At 51.5% G+C, this 20,596-nt stretch overlaps 1 protein-coding gene across 4 annotated transcripts in view; it reads left to right on the forward strand.

Moving 5' to 3' along the window:
• SLC2A9 (solute carrier family 2 member 9) overlaps positions 1–2,673 on the forward strand; it is a 258,417-nt gene extending 255,744 nt beyond the window's left edge. For all 4 annotated transcript variants that reach the window (XM_040487873.1, XM_040487869.1, XM_040487879.1 and 1 more), the window contains one exon: positions 802–2,673. In XM_040487873.1, the coding sequence (XP_040343807.1) occupies positions 802–1,056 (255 nt within the window). In that variant the 3' untranslated portion in view covers positions 1,057–2,673. The remainder of the gene's footprint in view (positions 1–801) is intronic.
• The last annotated feature ends 17,923 nt before the right edge of the window (positions 2,674–20,596 follow it).

Below are 20,596 nucleotides of genomic sequence, written 5' to 3' on the forward strand. Positions count from 1 at the left end.
TGTGGCTGCCTTCCCACAAGAGCAGAGTCTGGTGGTCCCATATGGCCCCAGGTGCCCCCCAGGCTGGACTTCAGGAGTGGGGACGCCAGGGGAGGCGACACCGGGGACCTGTTTGAGGAAGAAATCCAGCTGGGACTCAGTGCATGGGTCCCGCATGACAGCTGAGGGGACAGAGCTGTCACGGGTGACTTTCAGGCTTCAGGTGGTAGGCTCCAGCCTCAGGCACCCTCATTCAAGGTGTGCAAATATGAACTTAAAATAACTTTCAGCAAGTATGACATGTTGCTTTCATGATGACTAGTTTCTATATGCCTAGTTTTCAAAAAAGAAAACAGAAGACTGGCATTTCTTCATGGGTCCCGGGGTTTGAAGCTGATGTGTTCATGGCTCACATGAGAATGTCTCCTGCAGATGCTTCTTAAGGCACCATTCGCCTATAGAGCCTATGTCACAGGCCTGGTATGCCATCCAGGAATATTGATATAGGGATGGGGAGCCATAAAAATCCGTTGAGAGAGGCACCTGGCTGGCTCAGTCGGTTGAGCGTCCCACTTCAACTCAGGTCATGATCTCATGGTTCGTGGATTCGAGCCCTGTGTCGGGCTCTGTGCTGACAGCTCAGCGCCTGGAGCCTGCTTCGGGTTCTGAGTCTCCCTCTCTCTCTGCCCCTCCACAGCTTGTGCTCTGTCTCTCTCTCAGAAATAAACACTTAAAAAAATTTTTTAAAAATCTGTTGAGAGATGGTTTCACAGCCAGATTTGTGATTGTCTCCTTGATGTTCCTTGTCTCCCCTTCCCACAGAAAAGTCTGGACACCTACTGTTTCCTGGTTTTTGCTGCGATCTGCCTCACAGGTGCTATCTATTTCTATTTTGTCCTGCCTGAGACAAAAAACAGAACCCATGCAGAAATCAGCCAGGCATTTGCCAAAAGGAACAAGGCCTACCCTCCGGAGGAGAACACGGACTCATCTGTGAGCGACAATAAGGTGGCCAGAAGGCCTGAGCAAGACTCCGCCTCCACGCTGGACAATTATGTCAAAAATGGGATTATCTAAACGGATAGTCTCACCATTTCAGGAAACCAGAGGTTTCCCTACACGGTTAATATTATTAAGTATTTAAAAATAAACTTTTGCTAATCTAACGTCACAACCATTTGGGTTTCATTCATAGCTTATCTCCAAACTCTCTGGAAGGTGGACCCCTCATTTTTCTTATGGATCAATGGCCTGTCCTCTTCATGACTTAGCCCATGGTTTCGACATGAAATTGGGGAAATAGCATCTGAAGGCTTTCTCACCGGAAAACCATATAGTCTGACCAGAGATGGCAGTGGGCCGAACAGCACAGACCAAGGTCCTGGTGCCAGATGTGCCATAAGCAGCCTTGAGCTGCCCTCAGCCCGGATCCTGAAACCCCAAGGGACCCTTGGCTTTGGTCCTAGATGAAGGTTTTCAGACTTCAGTGGAAAGACTCTCTTACGTCCTAACAAGCGCCTGTTACCAGTCTTTGGCTTGGCCTTGTGGGTCTCTGGCTCAAGAAGCTGATGCGAAGCCACCATCATCCAGGCTGTGTCCCACAGGGCTCAAGGCTTCCATCCATGAGACTGTCTTCGACTCAGAGCATCAGACGTGTCTCAGAGGACATAAAGAGGTTCAAAACGTGGGAGAAGTAACTTTCCAGTAGCTGGGACAGTGACTGCGGATTGAGTTCTGCTCAACTGAAAAAACAATATCAAGAATGATTCTGAGGTGAAACCAAGGCTTGGTGGAAAGACAGGGCAGAAGACCAGTGTAAGTGTGAGGGCAAATTCTCCTTTCCTCTGCCCCTCTGTGTTCTGTTCAGGCCCTGGACAGATTGGCCGAGGCCCACCCACATCGGGGAGAGCAGTCTGCTTTACACAGACCACCAATTCAAATGCTAATCTTGTCTGGAGGTACCCTCGCGGGCATGTCCAAAATGACGTTTAACCAAATATCTGAAGCCCCCCAAGACCCAGGCAAGTTGACACATTAAATTAATCACAGACGGTGAGTTCAGCATTACGCCAAGTGCTCAAGAGAAGGTCGGGTGATTGCTTGTCTTGACTGCTGTTGCGGAAATCTAAGTGTCACTTGTGGGAGGAGTGCTTCGGAGCAGATACGCTTGAGGACTCTTCCAGCCCTATGTGCTAGGGCTGTTTGGGTTGGATCAGTTTGCAGCCTGCTGTGAAAATGCCGGCCCTGTGGATTGGGCGATTCCCTGTACTTGCGTGCAGACTGAAACAAGTTCAGAATGCCCATATATAAATGAAAGTGCACGTGAATTAGCACGTGTGTGCTTGAATTTAGTATGTCACAGTAGGAGTGGGCCAGAGAGGAAGGGCTCTGGACATGGCAATGCCCCTGAGACCCTTTCAGCCACAATCCCTCAGGCTTTCCTGACCATTCCTGGCAAGGCCAGCCTTCGCCAAAACCTGAGTTCTGAGTTTCCTTTCCTACCGAATACTCTTCTATCACTGGGCTTCTCCTTTGGTTGGCTTCCAACGCAATGCACCATACTACCCAGCTTTGGTTTGGCTGAAAGATTTGGACGGTGGGTGTCGATATGGAGAGAAAGTGATATGTGGGTGCAGAAAAGTGCCTGAGAACATAAGAACATAAAAGCCAAATAAAGTGCAAAAAGATATCTTAGCTGTGGAGTGTCGTCTTTCATTTGTAGACCTGAGTATTTAGCTTCTGGAGAGGAGGTACCTAGCCTGGTCTGGGCACTAGGAAGGCATCGAGGACACATCAGTGAGCAGGAGAATATACTGCCCTTACCCGCATTTGCTCATGCCTACCACAGAAGATTGAAAATCAAAGAAGCATTAATGGCCAAGTGTCCCCTCAGGACCCGGAGGAGGGGGGACACAGGGATACAGGAACAGGACACAGGACCACCTAATCAGGGGTCAGTGGGAAGTGACAATCAGGAAAGCCCTTCCCAAATAAATGACAGCAATGAGATGGGAAAACCGCACAACCATCAGGCAACAGGCCAGGAACTCTCCTACATGTTCCCACATTGGAAAAGTCAGCAGAACAACACCAAGTAAATGTTTGAAAAAAAACCAGTAAGACACCCATAATCTCACACGCTTTAGGTTCCCTACCATGATCACGTTAATTTTCATACATCTCTGTCCATCTCTGGCCTATTACCTACACCGTTATAGTCACAGAATACATAAAACACAATGTACAGACTGTCTTATCTCTTATCTCCTATTTTTTCCACTTGATATTAAATCAAACACAGCATGTCCATTCCCAAGCCTTTTGATCATACTCTAACATCCATTGCAGTGACCTCCTCATGTACGGAGTTGTTCTTCCGATGCCAAAAATAATGGGAAGTGGTGAGTCAGACAGACAGACATTCCCATGAGCCTTGCTGCACAGGCTCTTTGCTTTCTGAGAGGTTCTAACCACTTACGGCACCCTCCCCCCACCCGTATCCAATCATGGATATGGATTCCCTAAAGGAATCGCTGCTCAAAATTAACAGACCCCTTGCCCCAGCTCCTGCCCAAGGATTAGGGATCAGGTCCCAGTCTTACTGTTTTACTTTATCCTTCCATTTCCAAGCCACGAGGGCTGACCTCTCCTCTTCTCAGGTTCACTGAAAGAAAAGTCACTCTTCCAGCCTCTGGGTCTGGCTACGATGAAATAAGCACGCTCTGTTTCTCTCACTGATTATAACCAAGACCTCTGGGCAGAACACCTGGCACAAATACCGGAAAGATAAATGATAGCAGGCAAATTGAGGAAAGCCGTCAGAACTCACAGGACAACCTCTATGGAGGTGAGTTTTCTGCATTTTTTCCCCTCCTGTTTCTCCTGACTTGCGCTCCAGGAGAGACCAGCGCCCAGAGCCACACAGCAGGGCCAATGGAAAAAGCCTCAAGAGAAAAAAAACCCTCCCTGTCTGGCCAGAGGAACAGTAGGGGTGACCCTCTGAGGAAAGAATGTAGGGGGTGCACTGAGGCAAGTTCCAGTTGAGAAGGAAAGCCAGCAAAAGCAGGTAAAAAAGGGCCCGCCAGATGTCCGAGGCCGGATACTCCCCTTGCCTGCTTTTGGCCTCTATAATCTTGCTTGCGTCTTGCACCAGCCAACTGCCCGCGAAGCACAACCAATGGTGCCCCCTGTGCAGCCAATAGAGTGTTGCCAAAGTACCTGGAAGCTAGCCAGGCTTAAAAGAAGGCCAGCACCACGACTCAGGGCTTGGCCTTTGGAGGTGACTCTGCTGGGCTGGTGCCGACGTGACATAAACAGTCTTTTCCGGTTCCCCGAGTGTGTGTCTCTTGTCCCTTCCTGGGTGCCGAGTATTTGCTGTAACACAGTCATGAAGCTGAACACCCAGGGCAGTGGCAGCAGTGATGGCCACAGAGAATGGGAGCCACATCTAAAATCTAAGAGAGGGGCGCCTGGGTGGCGCAGTCGGTTAGGCGTCCGACTTCAGCCAGGTCACGATCTCGCGGTCCGTGAGTTCGAGCCCCGCGTCGGGCTCTGGGCTGATGGCTCAGAGCCTGGAGCCTGTTTCCGATTCTGTGTCTCCCTCTCTCTCTGCCCCTCCCCCGTTCATGCTCTGTCTCTCTCTGTCCCAAAAATAAATAAACGTTGAAAAAAAAAATTCAGTTAAAATCTAAGAGAAATCCTTCTCTCCGATGACAGGAACTGGCAAGATGGGCCACTGCAGATTGGGGAAGGTAAGGGAATGCTGTAATTTTTTTTCTCGTTTTTTTTCTATCAATGTTTTGCCCCAGATGAAAGCCCAGTTGTGAATGTGTGACACAATGGGGAGGCTAAAACCTTGGATTTGTAGCCAAATCACCAGGAGAAGTGACAACAGGAAATCACAGTGAGGACACAGCTAAACACAGGGACACCCAAAATCTGTATTGAAGTCCTGGGCTCACCCCCTGAGCTCTGCATGCATGAAACTTTCTGGAAGCAATGTAGCAGAAATTTAGGGACTGAAGTGTAAGACTTCGGTGGCTCCCGGGTAACAGACTCGAGGTGGGCCCAAATTACACTGAAAAGCCTTTGAAAACCAACCAGAAACCAGAAACATGGTCCACAGAATGTGGGTCAGAACTTGCCATCTGCACATAACCAGACTAATTGACTGCTTTAAAAAAAAATGTTCAAAAGTTTTAATAGGACATAGACCCTCATATGATAGTATTCAAAATGTCCAAAACACAGTTCAAAGTTCTGTGAAAACCAGGAAAGCCTCAATAACTCTCAAGGGAAAGAGCAATCAACATAGGCCAACCTCAGAGGACCCAGATGTTAATAACTACGGTAAAGTATTACAGTCATGCTCCAATGGAGTACGGGGATACACTCTGGAAATGAATGGAAAGATAGACATTCTCAGCAAAGCAATCAAAACCATTTCTAAAACCCACACCTTTAGAACTGAACGATGCAGTAACTGAAAATTAAACCTCACCTGACATCATCAGTGACAGAATGGAGACGGCAGAGGAAAGGATCAGTGAACATACTGACAAATCACAGGAAGTACCCGATCTGAACAATTGAGAGACAGAGTGAAAGAATGAACATTGGCAAGAACACGGAGCATAGGGCGCTCCATACGTCACTAGCGGGAATGAAATGCGGGACAGCCACTCTGGAGGGGAGATTAAATATCCTCCCTGATACTCACTGAAGCTGTATTCAAGAAAATACCTTAGGCATGTTTCCTGATACTGAACCTCTGAGTTGAAGATACATACACACCAAGGCCTACAGGCTTTTCACTGCCCGCCCCCCCACCACACACACACACACACTCATACCTCCTCCACCACATACGCATGGGGCCAAGGCATTCACACACGCAGGAACGGGGAGTGTGTAGGTCGTGTGGCAGATCAATTCCTGAGGCGGAGAGAAAACTGATGCTGATAAGGATTCCCTCCTTGACGAAACTTCAGTCAGGTTCCTCTGAGCCTCTTCATTTTTTAAGTTTATTTATTTATTTTGAGAGGGGGGGTGCACAGAGAGAGAGAGAGAGAGAGAGAGAATCCCAAGCAGGCTCAGTGCTGTCAGCCCAGAGCCCTACATGGGGCTCAGTCCCATAAACCATGAGATCATGACCTAAGCCAAAATCAAGTCAGACTCTCAACTGACTGAGCCTCCCAGGCGCCCCTGAGCCTGTCCTTGACTAAGTCTTGTCCTTGGCCTGCTGACCCCAGTTTTAGCAAGAGTCCTGCTAAGCCAGTTTAGGGAGAATACCCCAACCTCTGACATGCAATCAGGCTCCTCTTTCCCCGACCCTTGATGCCTAACCAGAGGCCCTTAGCAGATTCCATCCATAGACCCCTCACCCTGCCTGTTGGCTACAAGTCCCCAGCTGCGCCCTCTTGCACGGGAGCTGATCTTTCTCCCCTGTTCAGTAGCATCAACCCCTATTACAATCGTCTTGAGTAACATTTTCCTCGCCTGCTTAACTCCATCTGGTGCCATCGTTCTTTGACAAAACACTCACAGCTTTAAACCCATACACTTAACCCAGTCAGAAAACTCTAGCCAGGGAATATCAGATTCTCCACCTCCTCAATCAAAGAAAACCAGTCGTCCTCCCTTCGGGGAAGAGTGAGTATAAAACGATGAAGGCAGAGAAGTTTCTATTTAAGGGACTCGAGGAGAAAGATAATGGCTGGCCCCATAGGCAGTGTCAGATGGAGACGAAGTCTTGCAAAGGACTCCTCCTCCATAGGGCTAGAGACGTCCATGATCCAGCTTCCATAGCCAGAGTGAGTGCAGACAGGAAAGGGAACTCCAGGTGTGGGCCTCTGAGAAGGAGGTGGCAAGTGAACCTCTAATTCTCATCCCCAACTGGTCCTACAGTTCAGGAAACTTTGTAAGTAATGCAGCATTGAAAGACTGCCATTCACACTGAGTTTCTGCCCAAGGAGTCATTGGTCAGTCCAACAATGCGATGCAATTGCCCAGCCAATCACCAGCAAGCAAGGACAGAAAGGCAAAGTCTGTGATTGGCCAGGCTTGGCTTCCTGCAGCAGCGATTGGCTGCTTTGCTCATTGCTCTGGAGGGAGTCACCCACTGGGCCCTAGTTCAGGGAGCTGGGATTGCCCAGAAGCACAGGATCTAGTGGGGGAAAAAACTCCCTGCTTTTTATTGTCTAATGCGACTGAGAGGTGTTTGCACTGAGAGCTAGGGAGGTTTTCCTAATAACAAGGGTTCACTCGTCGAGAAAGAGGACACAGGGTAGGCACCCCATCCTAAACATTAGCAGTCACAATCCTGAAATGATTACTTATCAGCCGGTGCTTATCTTTAAAATAGGAATAACTGTTCCAGGAGAGCAGGGGGCATGTCTGCTGGACTCCAGCTAACATAGTTCTGGGCACATAGTAGGTACACAATAAACATTGGTTGAATGAATGGGTAGTGTGGCAGGGAGAAAAATGGCCCCCCAAGATGTCGAAGGCCTGATCCCCAAAACCTGTGAATATGTTGCTTTAGGTGGCAAGAGAGACGTTGCTGCTGTGATTAAGTTAAGGATCTTGAGATGGGGAGATTCACATGGATTATCCAGCAAGCCCAGTGCAACCAATCCTCCTAAGAGGAGGTAAGAGGGTCAGACTCAGAGAAGGACATGTGACATCAGAAGCAGTGGGGGAGGGAGAAAAGAGGGGGGAAGGGAGAGGGAGAAGGGAGGAGGGACGGAGAGATTGGAAGATGCTGCACTGCCAGCATCTTGAATTTGCCGTTTCTTTTTTTTATGTTTATTTATTTCTGAGACAGAAAGAGACAGTGGGAGTGGAGAAGGGGCAGGGAGAGGGGGACAAAGAACCCCAGGCAGACTCCAGGCTCCGAGCTGTCAGCACAGAGCCTGATGCAGGGCTTGAGCCTGTGAACTGCGAGATCATGACACTTGACTGACTGAGCTACCCAGGCGTCCCTTGAATTTATCATCCTGACCCTTAGGATTGTAAGAGAATAAATTTGTGTGGCAGTCTGGCGCCAAGGTTGTGGAGGTTTTTACGGCAGCAGGAGACTAATGCAGGCAGCGGAGGGCAGTTGTCCCCACAGCAAGGCAGGAGTAAACCGGGCACAAGACGCCTCCCTGGCACGTGAGAGGAAGGTAGTAGAAAGTTTTTATATTCATGTTTCATTTCGAAGTGAATACTCCTGGACTCATTTTCTATGATTCAAACACTGTCCCAACCCAGGCCCGCCATTCCTCAGACGTCACATCGTGTTTCTCCTCACAGACATCTTGAAGACCTTCTCTCTGCCTCCTTCCCCCAGACCCTCCAGAGTGCTGACTTGGGACCTCACATGTCTAGCACCTTGTGACCTCCTCCTGGTGCTTAGTGGGTACCAGAGAAGTTGCCTTTATTGCAGGGAAGAGCAGATGAAAGAATGTGGCTGTCGTGACAGCAGCAGGGGCCGCCCGCCTTGGGCCCCAACATTGACACCATCCCCCAAGGGTGCAGGGCGGTGAGCAGTAAGGACCCTGGGCTGCACCTTGTGGAATAGAACTGTCAGGACAACTCTGAATTGCCCAGCAATGGCCTTTGCTTAGGGGTCAAAATGTCCATGTTATTTAAATTACTCTCACGTTGAGTTTCTCTTACTCCCGACTAACCCTAAACTCCATTCACACAGGTCACATCACAAGATCTGAAGGCAAGTGAGAACATACTAAGCAAATCCAACCTTTAGACACTCAGTGGGTTGTTCCTCTGGGGCACAGGGACCCCCAGTTTAGGGGAGCGTGGATTCACATCCACGGATTCTCTGGTGACATAGCTTCATGGTGGTCTTGAAGCTGGCCATGGTGCTGACCTGGGTTTTCTGATTTATCTTCCTCTCAACTTTGCAAACTGATTTCACATTATTGCCTACGGTACTGGAGGTTACCTGAGAAGTAAATACTGGATTCACTTCATCCAATTCAAGCCCTATTCTTCAGGCTCCTAGTCCGGCCAAGTTTAGTGCTCTTGCTGCTGCCCTCCGGGACTTCAGAAACCTGGCCCCAGCCCTTGTCTCCAGATCAATGACTCTGCAGGTACCATCCCTTCCACTGTGATAGTCGGACGCCTACCGACCTGTGGTCAGTTGCAACCCTGACGGCCCTGGTGAATCACGCCTCCCTGGCTGCCTGTCCTTGCGTGATCCCCAACCGTGCTGAGTCTGGACGTGGCCACGCAACTCTCTTTGGCCACAGAGACATCAGAAAAATATGACGCAGTGCTCTCAGTCTTTCCCTCTTGGAGTTTTAATGTCACCATACGAGGGAGCCCAATCTAGCCTCTTTGAGGATGCAAGGGCCATGTGACAGAGGGGCCCAGCTATCTCCACTGTGCTGAGCCCTGATCCAGTGACTCTGCGGCTGAATGCAGCTGTATGGGTGAGTCCAGGAGAACGCAGCAGAAGAACCCCTGAGCCATTCACAGAATCACAAGGAATAATAGGTGGTTGTTGCAATAAACTGCCAAGTTTTGGCATGGTTTGTTAAAGCACACGTAGATAGCTGATACAGACCCCATTACCTTTGGTTATGTTGTCTCATTATCCACTGGGTTTTGTGGCACTGCTAAGCGTGCACACGCAAACAAGAACAGAATTTGTGTTCTCTGGGGTAAAGTCTAGTTCATTCATCCCACAAACGTTTGCTGAGCACCTACTATGCATCGATGCCAGGTGCTGGGGATAACAACTGGATGAAACCAATCTCTTCCTTCAAGAGGCTGAGAAAATGTTGGGGAAAACAAACCACTGGGAATCAGCACCCTCTCTAGTCCCTCTCTGTAGAATGCCTTCCTCTTTCTCCTCACCTGGGTGACTTCTACTCATCCTGAAAGACTGTGCGAGGCCCTCCTGCCTGTAGGAGTGCAGACAACACTGACTCCATCTTTGGGCCCCCACCTTGTTCCTGCCCCCACCTGTTCCTGCCTGCACAATGACCCCCCTCTAGGCCCCTCGGAGGTTAATATGCCCTGACTGGAGTGTGAGGAGGCTTGTTTCGATCTTCCCTAAAGTGGCCCATACGTGGCGGGGACACAGGTGGCCCCACTTTAGTTAACTGCCCTGTGACCTCACTGCTCTGCCCCTCGGTCTATGAAAGCTATGGGTTAGAGGCACCTGGGTGGCTCACTCAGTTAAACATCTGACTCTTGGTTTGGGCTCAGGTCATGATCTGACGGTTGTGAGATTGAGCCCTGCGCGCTGGGCTCCAGACCAAGCATGAACTCTGCCTGGGATTTTCTCCCTCCCTCTGCACCTCCCCCACTCACTCACATGTGTATGCATGCTCTGTCTCTCTCTCAAACATTAAGACAAAAAATGTGTGGGTTAAGGTCCCAACTTTATAGAGAATAGCTGTGTGGCACCTAGATCGTATGCCTCCTGATCCCCCCTGTCTGTAAGTCACCCTGAACTCAACTCTGTAAATGGTACGAAGTGTTTGCTTCATTTCTCTGTCTCAAAGTTCCTGCTCAGTCTGGAGGCTGCTTTCCTATCTGTCCTCCAGCCTCTAACACCTGCCTCTAGCTCTTCTGGACCAGTCTTCACTGGGTCCTTCTGATTCTCGCAGAAGCCTGTGTTCACCTTTATTGCGGGACTGAGCACTGCGTTACCATCGTGGTGATCTTTTCTCACTTGAGTGCCTCCCCTCCCAGACTCTGAGATCCTACAAGAAAATGATTCATCTCAAGCCCCCGTGTTCCTGGTAAGGGCTCGTTACACGCTTACTGAACAAATAAATGTCGTGACGAAGCGATGAGAGGAAGAGGATGCCATGGGACCCCCAGCTGCTCCCGAATTGTGAGCCGCATCTCCAGTGTGGTGTTAGGGTTCGATCAGGCTGAGACAGGGCAGGAAGGAGTTGGGAGACAAAGGGGCCGATGGCACGGGAATGGCATATTCAGAGAATAGCCAACTGTTGGGGCAGCCAAACACAGTGGATGTAAGGGTGAGAGTGGGAGACCACCCTGGTCAGTGGCTTGGCTCTAGACTGAAAACTCATGAGTGTGGGACCAACATGACTTCCTAAATATGCCCGGGACCAAACCCACCCCACACCTTCCATGTCTGGCTAAACATCGGTCTATGCAGACAATACCCTGTTCTGACACTATTTCTTACTGGAATAAACGAGGGCACTCGAGGCGGTCAGGTCATTATAATCAGGCTTCTGCCCATTCCCCTTCCAGGGAACATCCATTTGCTGGCTGTGAACCCCAAAGGATGGAGGTTGCGCTGAATGACAGGGGCTCGGCGGCTGTTTCAGACATTTGCGGTAATTTACACGAAGATGTGGATGTAATTATCCTTATCAGAATCGCTTCCCCTGGCCAATTTGTACATTAAGTAAATTTCCTCTCATCAAATCGCAGCATTTGGGGACTGCGGTTTGTCTCCACCAAGAACCAGAGCTGGAAGTAATAAAGGCCAAGGAAATAAAAGACGCTGGGCTCTCAGCAGGACATGTGGGCGGTGAAGACAGAGGCAGTATTTCAGGAGGTGCTCTGGGAGCCCACACCTCCAGCTGCTCCTAGACTCTGTGCCTCTTGAATTTAGAGCAGGCGCTTCTCAGCCGCTCGCCGCCTCACCATGTGGCAAATTGAGGATGTTGCATTCCGTGTGAGCGCTAGGAGCAGAAAAGAGCCTCTGAGAGAAGGTATTTTCAGTGATGAGGCACATAGTTCAGAAACGGCCTTACAGTTTTATCCTGGGAGTGAAACCAAAAATGAGCAGGACACCCCTGTCAGGTGTCCCACCTGTGTGACCCCCTTGGGCTCTCACGACAAGACAGTGAGGAGGGCTGTGAGCGCTCTCATAGTGTCCGTTTCTTTCTCTGCTTGGAATCTAACACAATTCTAATTAAATAGCCTGGATTGGAGTCTAGGGACACTGGACTTGTCCTACTGGTGGGGTTTTGGAGTGCTGGGGGTCCAGAGCCGACGGCTAAGAAACAATTCTTGGGATGTCTCTGGTGCAGAAAGGTGATTTGAGGGGCGTCTGGGTGGCTCAGTCGGTTGAGTGTCCGACTTCAGCTCAGGTCACGGTCTCACGGTTTGTGGGTTCGAGCCCCACGTCTGGCTCTGTGCTGACAGCTCGGAGCCTGGAGCCTGCTTCGGATTCTGCGTCTCCCTCTCTCTCTGCCCCTCCCCTGCTCGCACTCTGTCTCTCTGTCTCTCTCTCAAAAATAAAAAACATCAAAAAATTTTCCAAGAGGTGATTTTATTAAAGCACGGGGACGGGACCCGTGGGCAGGAAGAGCCGCCCAGGGACCATGAGGAGAGACTGGTTATATACTTGGGGGTTGGGGGAGGTAAAGGCCATCCAGGAGACGTTTCCAGTGAGATTTTCATATGCTAAAGAAGATCCACAGGATACGGGAGGCCTCCCTAAGGTTATTTTTCCGTCCAGCAAAGCGTTATCATTAAGACCTAGGGAGTTCCTGGAGAAGCGTTTTACTCTGCCGGCCTCGAGTGTTTGTCCATGCGCTGCAGGTTAGAAGGAGATTCAGTTCATCTGCCACTTCCTTGTGCCTTTCTTTCCCAGCACTCGCACCTGTGGAACCTCCAGCAGTTACCTGGCTCACAGTAAGGGCTAAATGGAGAGTAGCTGAATGAATAAATTGTGAAGAAGATCATTGTTTTGAAATCGGGCAACTCTGACCGATACGGGAACTAAGTTTAAGGATATTCGACGCCGCCAGGCCAACAAAGCGCGGCTGACGCCTAAGTGCACAGAACACACCCCGCAAACGAATGTCTGTCGGTCCCCCCCTTTCCCCTGAGGGAGAAGGAATCCTGACCAAACGAACTTCAAACTAGGATAGAAGGTTTTTCATTTGCTAAGCTGGAAGTCCAGGATAGGAAACGATAGGATAAAACAGGCAGAGAGGGAAAGGGTAGGGCCTGAGGTTCCCTGGGTGGGGGGAAAAAACACCCATTTGGGAACGATGCTGGGAGTGTCTGACCGCAGCAAGCCCCCTCAGGTGTAAGGTTCCTCCTAAGAATGTTACAGACACCACCCACTCCCCCGCAGGTTTCTCTCAGGAATTTGACAAAAGACCTGACTAAAAATAAGTAAACCATAAAACCCACGACCCACGGACCCACTAGTTGACCACAGACCGCCCCTCATACAATGGAAACGAGCCAGTCAGGAATGGACAACCCAGCACCTAAAGTTATCCAGTCAATGATGGTGGAATCTGAGAAGGAACATGGGGGGCAAGGGAAGGGAAAGGCAGGGGAAGGGGAGGGCTGGCCAGAGCCTTATAAAACAAGAACCCTCGCCTACAGTTGGCGGGCATTCACCTTCGAAGGTCCCCTCTCTGTAAAGACAGATTTCCCAGTATTCTTACTATCCAATCTGATACCTGCTGCTCATTTCGTGTCCACCTCTTTGTTCTTCGAAGGGGCGAGACAACGAACCCTGGGTATTGAGATAAAAACTCCTGCAACACAACCAGCTTAAGTCTTGGCTTTCTGTGCTTGAGAATCCCAACATGGCAGCCTCTGCCTGGCACCTTCCCAGCCTGGCCGCCCAGTGGGGTAGGGGATGAAGGGGGAGAGAATCTCTCACCCGGTGCATTACTTCTCTATTGCTATGGAACCAAACTCCCCAAAACTTAGTGGTTTCGCAAGACCAGCCATTTCTCTGCCCACAATTCTGTGGGTCAGCGGATCGGGCGAGGCTCAGCTGGGCAGTCCTTTGGATCCATGTGGTGTCCTCCGGATTCAGTTAGGCATTTGTGGTCACGTGCTGTCAGCTGGAAGCTGGTTGGTCTCAGGTGGCCTCAGGCACATGTCAGAGGCCTCAGCTGGGATGGCCAGAACAGCTGGGATGTCTGAGCCTCTCTCTACAGGGTCTCTCTCTGCATGAAGTACTTCAGTCTCAAAGAGGTTCCGGCCTGGCTGGCTCACAAAGCGGCAGTGTTCTAAGAGAATGAGAACAGAATCTGCAAGGCTTCTGGAGGCTGAGGCCTGGAACGCAGACATTTCTTCAATTGCTTAAAGTCATGGTGATGAGGGAGCAGAAGGCAAGCGGAAGCCCTGCAAACATCGCTCCTTCCCCTACCCCACCGGCCCGGTGGGCTAAGTGGGACAGTCCCTGGGCACCCCTGGCTACCCTAAAGCTAAAAGAAGAAAACAAAGGGTTAACTGATAGAGATCCCAGTCGTGCAGGACAGAGTCTCCATCCGTCTACAAATAGCTTAGTAAATTATAAGGAAAAGGCAATCGTATCAATAACCCAATCTCCAGAAACCTACAGATTGGGTTTCCTGGAGCCCCAGCATCACCCTCCCCTCCACGGTGATGTGGGGAACAGAGGCAAGAAGGAAATGGCAGGTAGAATTAAACTTCCTTACAACCTGCAGCCCCTTGACAAATACTTGAGGCAAAGAGAATATATCCGTTCCCCAGGAAACCCTACTGTCCTAACGTTAATGCCTTACTAGAGGGAAAACAACCTTGGCTTGACCACAGCAATGCCTCCGGTGTCTCCTGAGTCCTCTTCAGCACATGAAAGTCCTGCTGGGGGCCTCCCTTTGACTTTACCTCCCCAACTCCATAGTATATAACCAGCCACCCTTCACACGCCCAGTGTAGCTCTTTCTGCCCATGGACCCTGTCCCCGTGCTCTCATAAAATCACCTTTTTGGGGGGCACCTGGGTAGTTCAGTCTGTTAAGCATCCGACTTCGGCTCAGGTCATGATCTCATGGTCTGTGAGTTCGAGCCCCACGTCGGGCTCTGTGCTGACAGCTCGGAGCCTGGAGCCTGCTGCGGATTCCGTGTCTCCCTCTCTCTCTCTGCTCCTCCTCTGCTCACAAGCTGTCTCTCTCTCTCAAAAATAAATAAAGATTAAAAAATTTTTTAAATGAAAAAAATAAAATAAAGTCACCTTTTTTGCACCAAAAGCATCTCAAGAATTCTTTCTTGGCCATCAGCTCTGGGACCCCATCCATGGGACCAGCCCCAATTCAAGGGGAGGGAAAATGGATTCCACCTCTTGATGGGAAGCACAGAAAGTCACATCACAAAGGGACAGATAGGAAGGGAGCGGTTGTTGTAGTGGTCAGTTTTGCAAACAAACCTCCGCTCTCAGTGTCCACGTATCAACCTCACAAAGATACTGCTTCCCTACTCAGGTCACAGGCACATCCCCGCGGCAGTCACGGTGACCCGGGAGGCTGAGTTGTTCATATGCTCACCCCAGAGTGGTGGGCAGGGGAGAGGGCAGGGGTGATGTAATCCGAATCAGGGAGGGAGTCCCCAGCAAAGCAGAAGAGACTAGAAAAATATGTGCAGAAGACAAAACAGGAGCTGGCAAATCCCAAGGTAGCCTCGGTCCATCGTAAGGGGATGATGATCAGCTGTGAGAGCCCGAAAACAAAGCCAGAAGTATCAAAGCCCTCTCAAGCATAAAGATGCTCTGACCCATAGACTCGGCCTGTCCAATCGCTCCTGAGTTTGGAAATGAATGCACGACTCTCAACGCCAGCTGCCAGAAATAACAAATATTTCCATCAGTTAACTGCCGTGCCTCTTTTTTTCTCCCTCCACAATGCCCTGGTGGCCTTCTCATTAGGATGATTTCCAAAGAGCCGTTCAAACCAACTGGAGCCCTGATTTTTCTGAATTCTATATTGCACAGCAAAAAAATGGCAAATTATCATGCATGCCTGGTTTATAGAGCACTCTCTGGCGAGAACAGTAGGAATGTGTCACCCCCACTCCAGCTAATTCTCGGGTACCAAGAAGGTGGCATTTTTAAAGCTAAAAACCAGACAGTGATGAATTTGCAAAGCTCTTATCCCTTGAGACATGTTCCTGAAGGCTTGGAGGTGCCTGAGCTCTGCTGAGTCTCCCCTATCCTTGTCCGCACTTGACCTCAAAAGAAACGAAGGCTTGCCCAAGGTCACGAAACTGTCAACCATAACCCATAAAGTGGCTGCTCCCCACTCATTAATTACCATCCGTTTACTCACTGGACTCTTGCCGTGGTCCTACTATGTGCCCAACAGTGTTTGAGGTGCTGTGGTTGGGATGATAAAGAAGAAAATCCCCAGCTATCACGACGTGGACATTCAAGTAGAGGGGATGGAAAATAAGAACGAAACAAATAAATAGGTCACACACAAAAAGCGAACAGTGATAAATGCAGTGCAAAGTATTAAAACACGGTGTCTGGGTTGTGACTTTAGGTTGGGTGGCCAGAGAATGATGATGTAAGAATAGGACCACACTGTTACCCAGAGATCTCCAACACCCACCTGCAAAATCGGCTGACTGGACAAAATCGTCTCTAGAGTTCTCAGCATGTGCGACACATCGTAAGGACTAAGGACTCGGTGCGGTGGGCAGTTAGCGTTGTACAGGTCGAGATCCGTTAAAACCATTAATGATGGCAGCAATACCTATAATTTAATGAGCTGCGCGGGGTGCCTAAAACGAATTATGTCTCGGGCTCATGATGACTCTGCCAGTGCAGGTGTTGGTCGCAGCCAGTGAGGAAACTGAGGTTCCCTAAGGTTGAGAAATTGATCCCAAGAAAGGTGGGAGAGGGCAGGTCACAGCGTGCAAGCCAGGCTGAAGCCCTGTTTCGAGTTCACCGTGCTGCCCCCTTCCTCTCCCCAGACTTGACCCCCACTTCTTCCTCCTCCTTCCTAAGGACTCTGCTCCCCTCACAAGACTCAAGAGGCCCAAGCCCCTCCTCTACTCTGTCACCTCCTCCCAGAGGTCGGCAGTGTTTCCTTCCGCATGGAAAAGGCATCTGTCTACCCACAGCCGGCCCGTTCCCTCCCACCCTCAGGAACCAGGTGTTCCCCAGCCTCTGAGCCTAGTGACTCAGCAACCAGGGCCCGAGGACCCCCTCTCCCCTCTCCTACCCCACCAGGACACTTTAAGGCAGAAATTCTTTGTCCATTGGTACCATTTGTATTCTGAAGTCTGGCACCTGCCCAAGACATCCTGTACATGAACAGCGGAGTTTACATTTGAGTCTAAATACTCTGAATCCTAACCTAATGCTCATTTTACTGTGCCGCGTCACGTCAAAAATATAAAGGGGTTTTCTCAACGAAGGAAATCAGAATCAACCTGAGGCGTGCAACACCGCGTCTTCTCAGTATCAAGAGCCTCCCAAGAAAGGCCCCTCGGCCCAGACACAAATGTTACCCACCTCCAGGGCTGCAGGGGATCCACAGTGTCCGAGGCAAGAGGGAACCGATGCCTGTCGCCCGAACCAGGGTCACCTTGCTGCCCCTCCTTTTGTGTGCACGGCGCCCCTGGGGGTGTGCAGGGCAGCTGCGACCCTAACCGAACAAGACAGGGGCGATTCCTAAGCTAAAAGACAGTGGTCCTCCGGGCCTCACACTGCGGCTGACCTGGGAAGTATGTTGTAAAAGGAGAGAGAATCAGCCTTTTTCAAGACTGGGTTCACGGGGCACCTGGATGGCTGGGTCAGTTAAGCGCCCAACTCTTGATTTCGGCTCAGGTCATGAGCTCACAGTTCGTGGGTTCAATCCCCACATCGGGCTCCGCACTGACAGCACAGAGGCTGCTTGGGATTCTCTCTCTTGCCCCCTCTGTCTCTGCCCCTCCCCCACTTGAGATCTCTCTAAATAAATAAATAAATAAATAACCGGATTTATAAATAAAAGCCTTCATCCCATGTGTGGGCAATCTTTATTTGTAGGGGTGAGGCACTGATGGAAGAATTCCAATGTCTCTTTTTGATTTTTTAAAATATTTTTATTTATTTATTTATTTTGAGACACTGTGTGTGTGTGTGTGTGTGTGTGTGTGTGTACCAGGAGGGGAGGGCCAGAGAGAGGGAGAGAGAGACAATCCCAAGCAGGATCCACACTGTCAGCACGGAGCCCGATGCAGGGCTCGAACCCACGAACTATAAGATCATGACCAGAGCCAAAACCAAGTGTGGGATGCTCAACCGACTGAGCCTCCCAGGCCAGCCCCCCCATCCCCCCAAGTCTCTCTTTTAGATGTGCAACCACACCTACAATCTCAGAAAGTGGAAGGGTGTGTGAGAAAGTTGCCTGATAACCCAGACGGGACTCTAGAACGTAAGGAATTGCTCGCGGGTTGGTCACGACTGGACCAAAGAATCTCGCTCTGGCTGAAATGTTGCCGGCAAGCTCCGCCTCTTCTCCATCTTTCCATTAACTCAAAACACTGTGATTCGGAGCGCTCATTGTGTGGCCAGCCCTGGGATCAATCCAACACAGCGTCCGCCACCGAAGAGGGCGAAGGCAGGCAAGGAAGACAGCAGGCACCCAGCTTTAGCGCAAGCGGGGAAGCGTGGACGTGGTGGAATCAAGGGAGGGCACCTAACCTGCCTGAGAGAATCAGGGAAGGCTTCCTGCAGGAGGTGGCCTCTCACGAGAGGGAACCCCAGGTAAGGGAAAGAGCCACTACTCAGAGCCCAGCAGCGTGTGACAGCGTGACCCGTGGGAGCATGCGTGTGGCCGGGGTGGCCGGAGCGCGGGGGGACTTGGAAGGGTAGGAAGGGGTAGTAAGATTCTGGCCTCGAAAAGCAGGCAGGCCCTTGCGGTCCATTGTGAGGAATAAGGACTTGGTGCTGAAGGCAGGCAGTTACCAGGAAGCCTAGACCCCGGGCGCCTGGGGAAGAGGGGTTCCTCCATCGCATGAGTTTGGGAAGTCCTCCCTCTCCTCGACTTTCTGGGAGGGTCAGCAAGGGCATTCGTGCATTAACGGCTCGGAGGCGCCCTGCAGTCAGAGTCTGTTTAACTGGGTCTAACCCAGGACCGAATATGTTTGGCCAGGAGAAATTGAATTCCTGTAAGAGTTGCCCACAGAACATGCTGAAAAATCTGCCAGGGCCTCTGGGGAGGCTCTGGGTACTTTCTGGATCACTAGAAGGGCCGAGTCAGGTGGGGTGTTGGAAACATGCCAGAGACGAGGGACTGTCCCTCCTCAGCCTGCCTCTGGATTCCCCCCGAACGTCGCAATTCCTGTAACACGTCGCCCCTCAGTGTGCCCTTACCTCCTCTATTCCCTCGGTGTCCCTCCTTCCTCGCCACCCGCAGGTGTTTCCCAAGCTCACTTCAGCTGTCGCCTCCGCCGGAAGACTCCCCAAGCCGCCAGGGGAGCTGGATGGCCACTCCGTCCCCAGGGTGACTCCCGGGGCCCCTGGTCCTCCTCCCTCCCCGGGCGCCTTCCTGCTCACCTTCCATTGCCGACTCTCACTCTTCCTACTCCCACTGGGGCCCCATCTTCGGCCTTCGGTCCTTGTCACGTTCAAACGCCGTCCCTGGGCAAGCTCTCCTGTTCCCCTGGTTTCAACCGCCCAACCCACAGAGCTCCCTTTGCGGGCCGCAGACCCGGTTCAAACAGCTGCTGGTCGCTCCCCGCGGATGCCCGCGGGGCGCCGCACGCAGAGCAGCCACGCCCAAACCGGAAGTGCCCTGCAGCCGCCTTGCGCCTGTTCCCCCTCGGTCCCCCGATCACGACCACAGCACGCCTACAGGCTGGAGCCCCAGGGCCGCGCGGACGCTCCTGCCTTCCCTGCACGTGCAGTCAGCACCCGGTCCTGACGACGCTACTCCCTGAACGGGCGCTTCTCCCCCCGCCCCCCTGCGGTGCCCTTGACCACTGTTCCGCCTGCCCAGGCCTTCGCCGTTGCCCCGGGCGCCTCTCGCCAACCACCGTCCCCACCCCGGCAGGGGCGTCCTCCTCAAGCCCAGATGTGTGGTGTCCTGTCCCCGCACGCGACTCCACGCGGCCTGCGGGGCGCGTCACACCGCGGCTGGTGCCTTGCTCACCTCCCGTCACCTCTGCTCTCTGCTCTCATCCTCTCGCCCCTGCCCCTGCCCCTGCCCCTGCCCCTGCCCCTGCCCCGTTTCCTCCGCCTGGAATCCCTTGCCATCCCTTTTCTCCCAGGGAACCCCAGCTCGCCTCATTTCCACATGTATCTTTTTTTTTTTTTTTAAAGTTTATTTAGAGAAAGAGAGAGGCAGAGTTGTTGAAAAAAAAAAAAAGGAAAAAAGAGTTGCTCAGGCCTTGCCGGCCAAGCCCAGCCTCTCAAGAGGAATACCAGCCCCCCAACCCCCCCCCACCCCCCCCACCCCCCACCCCCGCCCCCGGCTGACTGGCTCCCCCTGGGGCTGATCCTGGCTGAGCATCACCAAAAGCCCCAAACTGGTGCTGCGAAGTTTGAATGTGATCAAAAGCCCCTGAAAGACAGGCGTGTCATAGGCCAACCACGAAGGACAGACCGGAGCTGGCCCCAGGGTGCAAAGAACCTCATCAAAATGGAAATAGGTTTGCTGAGAAAAGCCTGGCCTGCGGTAAAGGGAGGCTGTGCGCAGCTGCGGGAAAACGAATGGCATGACGGCGAGAAGTCCAGGATGCTGCGACAGCCCGACATCCACCCGGCCAGTGACGGAGCCACGGGGCCAGGCCACCTCCCCCAGAGGGTGAGCTTTATCCATGTTCCCTCCTGGCCGTGAGCCGACCCAGCTGCTGGTGGCAGGACACGGTGGAATCGACAAGGGAAGAAGAAGGAAGCAAGGCCAGGGGGAGACTGG

Source organism: Herpailurus yagouaroundi, unplaced genomic scaffold (genome assembly GCF_014898765.1).
Source record: "Herpailurus yagouaroundi ecotype Mexico unplaced genomic scaffold, PumYag 28, whole genome shotgun sequence".
In the NCBI taxonomy this organism is placed as follows: domain Eukaryota; kingdom Metazoa; phylum Chordata; class Mammalia; order Carnivora; family Felidae; genus Herpailurus; species Herpailurus yagouaroundi.